General features: G+C 49.9%; 1 protein-coding gene across 1 annotated transcript in view; it reads right to left on the bottom strand.

Annotated features, from left to right (window-relative positions):
• Positions 1-10,796, bottom strand: part of ONECUT3 (one cut homeobox 3) — a 159,629-nt gene that overhangs the window by 55,193 nt on the left and 93,640 nt on the right. The window contains exon 2 of the mRNA XM_044685350.1: positions 5,607-5,921. Coding sequence (XP_044541285.1) covers positions 5,607-5,921 — 315 coding nt within the window. The remainder of the gene's footprint in view (positions 1-5,606; positions 5,922-10,796) is intronic.

The raw sequence follows: 10,796 nt of genomic DNA on the forward strand, positions 1-10,796 counted from the left end.
CTCTCTCTCTCTCTCTCTCTCTCTCTCCTCTTGTCTTCTCTGTTTCTATCAAGTATCATATATTTCTCTCCTTCCTCTTTATCTCTTCTGTCACTTCCACTCCCCCTTCTCTGTGTCTGTCTCTTACCCCCATTCATCCCCCTCCCCCCAAAAACGTCGAGCAAAACTAGAAGTGGGAGATTTTTTTAAAAATCGATCTTCTGGGTTTTGTGGGCAAGACTCTCTCCTACCTCCCCACCCTCAGATCGGATTGGGACTCCCTATGTGACCCCCGCCTAGGGGGAAATGAGGGCTGGTTGCTCAGAGTAAGAATCCAGGGTTCTGGATTCCAACCATCTATTGAGGGGTGTTTGTGTGTGCTTGTGAATTTGAAAGGTGGGCTTGGGGGAGACAAATAGAGACAGAGTGTGCTCCGGGATTCAGAGACAAAGAGGATTAGAATGGATTTCGCTCTTTCGTCTAGAGGGGCCCAGATCTCCCTGAACATCTTTTCCCATAGATACAACCTGTCTTCTCTAAGTGCTAGACAAGTCATCTGCGATATTTTTGCCCGAACTGCTTCTGCACACTCACACACACACACTAGACATAAATACAGACACAAACACATAAGCACTCTGGGGTTTTCCCCCTACAAGATGGACAGAAGAGGGCCTTTCCCTTTGTAGCCAGGGTTCAAGAGTGTGTGCTGTGTGTGTATGGTGATATTTCTGTCCTCCCTGCTCTGCTGATTGGTAAATGAAGAGGGGAAAGTCTGTAATGGAGAGGGTCTGGATGAGGTGTAGAGGATACAGCTTAGACCTATCTGAGGCATTCAGGGCTTCTCCATTTAGTTCCCCTGAGCCAGAGCTTCGAGTGTGTGGACGTGAGTGTGTTTGTGTATTTATTCACACATGTGGGTGTGTATTAGCCTATGTTAGTGGATATTTGTGTTTTTATGCACATGTGTATGTACCATTTTCTGTGCAAATGGCCAGATGTCTTTGCAAGTTCCTGTGGACTGTTTATATGGGGGCATAGCTTTGCCCCCAGAGACCCTCCTCTGAGCACTTCCAACCCTCCCTTGCTATCTCTAGACCCCTGTCCATACAAGTCACTCCATATTCTGGATGGGGTCACAAAAGGCACAGGATTTCCCCCATTCCTGAAGACTTATGGAGAAATTTCTCTTTCTGGAATGTTCACATCATTAACTGAGAATGCTTAGGAGGCCTCCTAAACTCATTCTGCCCGGCTGTCCTAGGAGTCAGGAAAAGACGATGGTCCTGCTTCTAGTCCCTGACAGATCCCAGCAAGAGAACATTGGACAAACCATTCCTTTTCTCTGGGCCTTAGTTTTCCCTCTGGTGAAACAAGAGGGATGGACTAGATGTTGTCTGAAGTCCCATTAGTGTTGACCTTTGATGATCTGAAGGATTGTTTTCTCCCATTTCACCGGGCTAGAGTAGATCTGAGTAGCTTTTGGCTTCAGTAGATACTGCAGAGACTTTGGGTCTGAGCCACCTCCTGCATCCTCCATGCACCAAGATGCCTGGCCAAACAAAGCATTATGTGTGTGTGTGTGTGTGTGTGTGTGTGTGTGTGTGTGTGTGTGTGTTGGGGGGGAGACACCTATTCTATAAATAATTTACTCCCATTCTCTTGAATAATCAAGCTAATTGATGTAAATGTGAATCATTTGATTCAAGTATCAACTTCATTTTCTCACTTTGCAAGAACCTAGAACCCATCCCCAGGCTATGAAAATTGACCAAGTACAGTTTGTCGCTTAGGGATCCCTTCCCACCCCGTGAGTAGAAAGACAAGTAGATAGAAAGACAGACCTGTGTCATGAAATAGATAGACAAGTCACTGGACAGATACATAGTCAGACACTCATACAGAAATGTGGTTTGGAAGCCAGAGGATAAAAAAGGGTTGGAGGAATCCTTTCCCTCCCCTCCCCCATTGTCTTAATGTCTTAAATGTCTTGATGTCTTAAAAGGACATTAAACTGCCTTTGGAAATGTCTTAAAAGGACAGTATAAGGTCAGGGAGACAGTCTCAGCCTTGGTCTTCTTCTTTCCATGGACTTTCCTGGCCTGCCTGGAGAAAAGCCCCCATGGGGGTGAGCTCCCTGGGGCTGGAACTTTGCATTAATGTGGGAATCAGGAGACCAGCCGAGGGAATTCAAAAAGCGGAGAGGCTGGAAAGGAAGATGGGACCTCTAGCTATGGAGTCTGGACTGGATTTTGCAAGGAGCTGGGCAGCTCAAGTACCTGGTGCTGGGCTGGGATGCTAGGATGGATCCGGGCTCCTTTAATCAGGAAATTCTCCTCCTACCTTCTTAGCTCACTCTACCCAGGATTCAGAAGCCCAGTGGACTCCTCAACAAAAATACCAGCTTATCGACGCCTGGAGGGGAGCTTAATGGTGGTGGTAGTGGTGGGAACTCATGGTAGGGGTAGAGGAAAGAACAGATTCCTTGAGGATCTGCTGAGAGGATGTGAGAGGAAGGAGTGGTACCTAGAACTCAGAGCCCAAAGGGACCCTTAGAATATCAAATATTAGAGATGGTAGGGACGTTGGAATATGTCAGAGCTGAGAGAGCCCTTAGTGATCATTGATTCAGACTCTGGTTTCACAAATAAGGGCTGGAGAAGGGAAATTACTTTTTCAAGGTCACATGTTGAATCAGAAGCAGACCTCAGGATTAGAAACCTTGGTCCTTAGCTCCTAGTGTCCACTGTACCACCCAACCTTGAAATGTACAGATAAAGCTGTAAATGTGTGTGCAATGCTTTCTTGAAGCTTGACAAGGAAATGAGTGTTTGAGGGACAAATATAAACCCAAAGAAGCTCATTATCATTCAATGACAGCCATCTTGGTTCCACTATGTTTAGAGCAACTATGCTTCCAATATGAGGGAGATGCAAAGTTTAGATAAGAGGTGTGTGTGTGTGTGTGTGTGTGTGTGTGTGTGTTGGGGGAATAAGCTACCTACACGGGCACCCCCAAGAGATAATATTAAATGTTCTCAAAGTCCTCATCTCCTATACTCTCTTCCTAGCTCTCCATCTCACACCACACTTTGGTTGCTCTGAAGTCCTGAATCATGATGTCTCAGACAGAGAATCTTAACTCCAGGGGCAGCTGGTTGGCTCAGTGGATTGAGAGTCAGGCCCAGAGATGGGTTCAAATCTGACCTCAGACACTTCCTAGCTGAGTGACCCTGGGCAAGTCACTTAATCCTCATTTCTTAGCCCTTATTGCTCTTCTGCCTTAGAACCAATACACAGAATTGATTCTAAGACAGAAGATAAGGGTTTAAAAATATATATCTTAACTCTGGTTTTTCCAGCACTCTCCCCACAGCTGTCCTATAAGGCAAGTAGATTGAACATTATTGTCCCCATTTTACAGCTGAGAAAACTTGGGCTCAGAGAGAGGATATGACTTAGCCTCCTGCCCCACCCCACCCCCAGCAAGTCAAGTCAATGAGTATTAAGCACCTAGCTAGGAGGTAAATAGCAAAATTCCCGAATTGAAACCCTGTTGAAGAATCACAGTGACTTAACCTTTGATCTAGACCTGTTCAAGGCACTCCCTCCCCATCCCTGCCTCTTCCTCTTAGAAACCTATAACTTCCCATGGAGGCCACCCTTGACCCCCTCCAGCACTTACTGCTCTCTCCCTCCTGAAATGACCCTATCTTAGAAGTGGCAGGGCAGAATGGAAAGGGCTCACGATTTAGAGACCCTGGGTTCATATCTTGCCCCCCCCCCCCTTTACTGTCTGTGTGACTGGGCAAACCACTGCTTCTCTCAGCCTTTATTTCTTCACCTCCTAAAACAAAGGGGTTGGGCTTCATGACCTTGGTATGGTCTCTTCCCGCTCAAAATCTACTCTAGACTGGACTTTGTAGTTACTTATCTGCCCATGTGTTCACTTCCTCTCTCCCCAATGGAAAGTCCTCGAGAACCAGCAGGGACTATTTTCAGATCCTTCGGTTTTGAACCCCCGGTACCCAGCATAATGTCTTGCACACACAGCAGGCGGGTGATAAATGTTGGAGTTGGATTGAATTCGCACTTTGAGATTCTCTCGTTCGGAGGTGCTCGAGTTTCTCTTCGAGCCCCCCTAGTGACAGAGAGCTCGCTCGCTCCCCCCGGAGCCCTCGTCTTCCCGCTGGCGGACAGCTCCGGTTCTTAGGAAGTTCTCGCCCCTACCTGGAGGAAATGCGCCTTCCTGGTATCTATCCGCCCTCCTTCCTTCCGCCAGCCCCTTGGAGTTTTCTTCTAGAGGGCATTGCCGAAGTTACTGTGAGCTCGGGCTGGGGCCGAGGGAAGGGGCCTTCCCCTCCTATACCCTCCCCTGCCGGGAGCTGGCCGAGCAGCCTGTTAGTAATTAGTAAAATATAATGGAGAAGAGGGAGCGACCGTGCCGGCTCTGCTACACCCAGCGCCCCCGCGGATCGATGCCACATCATTAGGCAAATTGCGGAGCCAGAGTGGGGGAGGGAAAAGGGGGCTTCTCCTACGGAGGCCAAAGGGGGCAAGAGTCCCCTTTCACAGTCGCCTCGGGCCCCTACCTCTGGCTTCCGAAGTCTGTCCATCTCGCTTCATTCAGAGCTCGGAACCCACAGGGCAGTCTCTAATTCTTCCCCTGCCACCTTCAGAGCGGAGCCCCGTCCGGCCAGTCTTAGAGAGCCGGCGATTGCGAATCTCAGGCTCCGGTCGTGCTGGGCGATCCTGGGCCAGACGGCCACCATCTCTGGGCCAGGGCCCAGGTCACTTCTCGGCGTGTCCATTCATTCGAAGGCTGGGCCGAGTTTAGTGTCTTTCGATAAAGAAAAATTGGGCCGAGCCCAGGGTCTTCGAGCTGGACTTGGGAGGGCAGCTCCCTGGCGACCCCCCATACGAGGTCCCCAAACTGATATGCGTCCCTCCCATCTCAGGAGCCATAAATTTCCCAACTCCGGAGAGCTGCTTCCCGCCCCCCATCCCTCTCTGATCAATATTATTTCTTTCTCTTGTCTAGGGCAAAGGCTGCAGTCTACTGCGGGGCACAGAGCCGACCTTTTCTTCCGCTCTTCTGGGAGAGGAGGTTGAGTCCCCCAAAGTTTCTGATCTCAGGACCCGTGCCCTCCCCGGCTCTTCCCCCCCACCTTCTCGCTTCTTCCGACCCGGAGATCCGGAGCTGGCCTCAGATCCCGGCTCCCTCGCTCTTTGCCGCCAAGCCTGGCTTATTGGATTGCTCTCATGTAAATGGAATTAAGCGGCCGCCCGGCCCCCTCCCCCCGCCGGCTTTAATTACAGCTGGATTTTAATAAATAGTGGCAATTTACAAAACCCCGAAGAGCCGGCCCCGCCGTGGTTCCAAACGAAACCGAGTCCCTCCCGTTCCTCCAGAGCCCGGGAACCTACGAAAACGAAAGGAGAGAGAATTGAGCCAGCCCGGCTCGAGCATTCATTCCGGGGAGGAGAAAACCCATCTGGCTCGGGGTTCTTTTCCCTTCTTTTTGGGAAAAACAAAATCTCCCCCAGTACATGCACAAACATAATATAAACCCGAGCGGGGAAGACTTTATTGAGCTCGTTTGGTTTGAAGTTTTAGACGTCCCTACGGTCGGTAGGGTTCGGGGTTTTATTCGGGGCGGTTGGCTGTTCGGGGGTTTCGATTTCCACAAGGTCTGCTGGCCGGAAGTTCGCAAGTTCGAACCTTCCGAGAGCCCGCTGTTCCGAGGCTCGGAAGTTCGGAATTTCGAACGCTCTCAGGCTCAGTCGGAAGTTCGGCAGCTCGAGCGTTAGAACCCGCTGTCGAACGGGCTTTCCGATGGTAGAACCTCCGGCCATTTCGACGGCCCGCTGCTTTAGCTTGCAGGCCTCCCGGCTCCAGCCGGCCAACTCTCCAGTTGGGCAGATCTGGGGAGAGCGGGCAGCTACCCCCGGAGAGCCGGGAGCCGGGAGCCGGGAGCCGGCCACAATTAGTTCGAATGCAGTTGTTCATTTTCTTTGCTGTTTCTCCGTTCGACAGCTGCACCCTATTGATCCCTCTCTTCCTCTCGGTCTTTTTTTCCACCCCCTCCGCTTCCCCTCTCTCCATTTAATCCTCATCTCTCTCTATTCTCCGAAGCCGAGCCGTCATCTCGGCAAACAACTAGGTTGTTTGCGCGAGCCGGGTGAGGCTGGGCGGAGGGAGGGAGGGAGACTTCCTGGGTCCGCTCCCACCCCTCCACTCCCCCATCCCCGGGCGGGCTAGGGGACCCAGAGGGTGGGGGATAGGTGGACCGAAGGGGCAGCAGGGAGTCAGATGGCCAGAATGCTGGGCCGAGGGTGTCAGTGTTCATGTGTGCGGGGGCGGGGGCGGGGGGTCCACTCTCTTAAAGGCCTCGATGGCGGTTGGAAGGGTCAATGGAAAGATCTGTAACTTTGCCACCTGACCGAGAAGGGGTGGGCCGGCCTGTTCCCCGGCTCCACTTGGCTGATGTCCCTGGTCCTCCCGCCAGCCTCCAAGCTGCAACTCAAGAGGGGTGAGGAGAAGGGACCAGCAATTGGGAAGGGGCCTCGGGGCCTCCTGGTTTCGATCCCCAACGGGAGACGCCAACATTTCCTCAGTATCCTTCTCTCCACCCCAGCTTGGCCATGGCTCCTTAACGAGTCCGGCTGGGAGGTCTGCTTGCAGCCCCGCTTCCCGTCTGAGTTCTTTCAGACATTGACAGAACCAACTACACAGTGCATCTTGACTATCGATTTTCCGGGCCCGAGGGGGGCCTACAACCGGGCTCAGAGGGGACAGTCACCTTTATGGAGGGGCTTTGGCGATCGATGGCCCAGGCAGGGGGGAACTGATAAACCCAGGCTCAGTGGCCGCCATGCCTCTCCCGACCCTAGTGTCGCCTCCCCACGCTGCTTCACTCAGGGGCCCCTCGGAAGCCTCTACTCTCCTCCCATCCTTACCTTTCCCCCCACACCCTGTCTGTGCCGATGGCCTGGGCTGAGCAAGAACCGAGGCCGGCCAGAGGACCTGGAGCTCGGGCGGAATTAGCAGCCACAGTTGCTGCAGCTTTTCCCAACTGCCACACTGCTCCCTCCCGGGTGCATTTACAGAGAGTGGAAACGGCTTTTCCGGAATCTTCTTCTCTTCATCCTCTATTATTTATTCTAGCTATTCCCAACTCCCTTCCGAAGGATTCCTGGACGAAATGGAGCCTGTGGCAGAGTAGGTTGGGCAGGCCAAGAGAAGGAGGGAGTCGCAAGTTTCTAATCCTTTCTGGCACCCACTCAGCCTGGGTCCGAGGTGGCTTTAGGGAATTGTGGGTTGCTAATTCTCTTCCTAGTCAGAAAGCCTGAGCTGGCTGGTGACCTAGAGGATGTCCTGTGCCCTGGGGAACCCAAGGAAGCTTGGCTGGGCCCATACTAAGGAAGACTCACTCTCTCCCTCACCTCAGTCTCCCACTGCTCAGGTTGAGGCCCTTCCAGGTGGTAGAGAGTCAAGGAAATTGTCCCCACCTGCCTAGGGTGGGACTCAAAACAGGAGCAAGCACAACATCGGAGGATCATACACTCTTAGGGTGCTGGAATCCTTGAATTTTAGAGACATGGTGCAATAATTATAGACTCTGAAGTGGTCCTGCAATCCTGTAGAGTCTCATCGCCCTTATTTAGATGAGAAAACTGAGGCCCAGCCGGTTAATGGAAGGGGCTTGCCCAAAGAAGGTCACAGAGATAATCTGGTGGCAGACAAAAAATCCCCAAAACATGGCAAGTAAATAAAACCAAGCCGACCAAAAGATAAACCATCCCTTCCCTTTCTTAAGGAGTGGAAGGGACCCGGGCAGAGTGAGGCTTCCCTGTCACTCAGGAAGAGGCACCAGTGCTAGACGAACTCCAAGCCTTGAAAAGAGGGCCCCAAGAGGGAAAATGGGCTCAGGATAAAAAAAGCAAATCTGAAGGACACCCCACTACCCCACATACCCCTTTATTGCTTATTTAAGGGGGTTCTGTTTATTTTTTCCCACATTCCCCTAAACTTTCGACCTTGTTACAGCTGTGTAGGCAAGAAGCTGGGGTTGGACCTAGGTTGAGGTTAGGGGACTCTGAGGTCTTCCAGAATCATTATCCTTTCACTCTAGTCTCTTCCCCAGGCCTCCAAATCTAAGTTAATTGGCTCCCGTAGGGCTCCAGATTCCCCACCCTTAATCCTCAACCCTTTCCAATTCTTCAGAGAACCTGAGAATTTTAGAGCTGACAAAGCCCTTAGAGATCATCTTGTTGAAGCTCTTTGTTTGATTTACAAATGAGGAAACTGAGACACCCAGAGCAGAAGGGATCAGCATAGTTCTCCATCTCTCCAACCTCCCTCTGGAGGAGGAGAGAAAAGACTTCAGGAGATCTTGGGCAAGCATGCCTCTTCTCCATGACTCATTTTTCTCCTGCTTCCAAACAGTTTTCTTTCCTCCAGTCTGGGGGAGAGGCAGGAACCACGGTGTAGGGTGAGTTATATGTGTGGGAAGAATATGGACTGGATCCACCAAGCCTCAATTTTGGTCACCTGGAGGTGGGGAGGGAGAGTATGGATGGTTCCTGGCTGTACCTCCTTACTGTTGGCCTACTGACCTTGGGAAGGACCAAGGGAACCAGGACCTTGTTAGTTAATCATTAATGAACAGTGGCAGGAAGAAATGTAGTATGGGAGAGAGTGTGTGTGCTTGGGAGGGGAGTTGCTGGGAAAGGTGTTTGGGCTTTGCTCTTTTTGGGTGGGGCTTTTCCCCCTACCCCCACCCCTTTCACCCACACCTCTCCCAACTATGCCTCCTCACCTTCAGGCCTTTCTTAACTTATTTTAGCTCACAGCTCATTCCTCCTTTGGCCTCACTCTCCTGAAGAAGTCATATTGGCTCTGACCTCATAGGTATGGTCCAGTACAGAGAAAGCAAGGCAGATCAAAGAGGGTTGGTCAATTCACTTTTCCAGCTGATTCCATCACTCCTTTTACACAGCCAGCAATCTTGCTTCGACTAAGCAGGATGTCACTTAGCTGAATGGTTCAGGTAAGAAGTATATCTAGGGAGGAAGTGAGGTCACTGAATATCAACGAAACCTCACTTGTCATTAGAAAGGAAGGCAGCAGATCTTGGTACAAAAAGCCTTAGATTTGGAGTTTGGAAATCAGGGTTCTGAGTCCAGATCAGACACTGACTTGCTGTCATCTCCTAGCTCTGTGACTCAGTTTCCTATCTATAAAATGAGAGAGTTGGACTAGATGGTCTTTTAGGGTCCATCCAGTCCTGAATCACCAAGGGACAGTTTAGGATGAACCCAATGAGAAAGGATATGAAAGGGGCAGCTAAGTGGCTCAGTGGATTGAGAGCTAGATCCTGGGTTTGAATCTGACCTCAGATACTTCCTAGCTGTGTGACCCTGGCAAGTCACTTAACTCCTAATGTCTAGTCTTTATTGCTCTTCTGCCTTGGAACCAATATATAGCATCGATTCTAAGATGAAAGGTAAGGGTTTTTAAAAAAAGAAAAAAAAGGTAGTTCTTGGGGAGGGGAGAAGCTGAGATTTCATAGGTCAGAGCTAGAAATGTCCTGTGGTCAAGGAATGTCAGAAATAAAAGTGATCTCAGATCATAGACTGTCAGAGCTAAGATGGATCTGAGAAAATGGAATGTTGGAACTTAAAGGGACCTCAGAATACAGAATGTTAGAGATGAGATTGACCTCAGAACATAAAATGTCAGAGCCGAAAGGGCCCTTAAAGTAGAGGATTCAGAGCCAGAGGTGAACCTTAGGACAGAGAATGTTAGACCTGGGAGGGACCTTAGAACAAAGAATGCCAGAGCTGAGAGGGATGTTAGAACAACAAACACATGTTAGAGTTAGAAGGGGACTTAGAACGTGGAACATTAGAGAGCAGGAAGGACTTTTAGAAGACCTTGAGTTCAGTTTCCTCATTTATAGTCCTGGGTGGTTGGTTAGGTGAACTGGCACTTAGTGGGGCAATTAGTAAGTCGGGACAGAACAAGGATACCAAGAAGATGTATTTGCCATGTTCCTATGGTCTGTAGATAAATGAGAAGTGACTGCAACTGAGAAATCCAGGACATTCTGGAATTCTCCTGTGAGTCTTTACATATATTTGTTTTCTCATTTTGCCAACGGGTTGACCTACTCTCTCTGCCCCAGAGAGGTGAGCCACGGGGTCAAGAGAAGGATGAAAGAACTCCTAAGAGCACTGAAAACTAAGTGAAAGAGTCTAGGATTCTTTTTTCCATCATCCAGGTTTGGGAGCTTTTTTAGTATTTCTTTAGCCCAGCCTCTAAAATCACCTCTGCCTGGGGTAAAGGAAGTACACATATGTTTGGGAAGGAAGCCATGTGGCATAATTGAAAGGATATTGAGAGGCGAGATCCCAGGTCTGTTATTCCATGGTGTTGTAACCTCAGACAAGCCCTTTTCTTTCTCCAGAGCTCAGTTTCCTGATCTCTGAGAATGATAAGACTGAAATGATGATCTCTTAAGACACTTTTAGTCCTAAATTGTACTAAATATAAAGTGGGAAGCGGAGGCTGATGACATGTGGGGAAATATCTTTTTTTGGTGGGGAGGGAAGGAGTATAAGTTAATAAGCTTTCCTGGGTTTCACTTATTTGGTAAGAAGAAATAGGGCATATAGTAAGAGCTAAATTAAATTTTGTCATCTAACTGACTGACAGAGAAAGACTGAGAGAGGCAGTTTGATGGAGAGAGAGAGAGAGAGAGAGAGAGAAGAGAGAGAGAGAGAGAGAGAGAGAGAGAGAGAGAGAGAGAGAG

The sequence above is a fragment of the Gracilinanus agilis genome, chromosome 1, assembly GCF_016433145.1.
Source record: "Gracilinanus agilis isolate LMUSP501 chromosome 1, AgileGrace, whole genome shotgun sequence".
Classification (NCBI taxonomy): Eukaryota; Metazoa; Chordata; class Mammalia; order Didelphimorphia; family Didelphidae; genus Gracilinanus; species Gracilinanus agilis.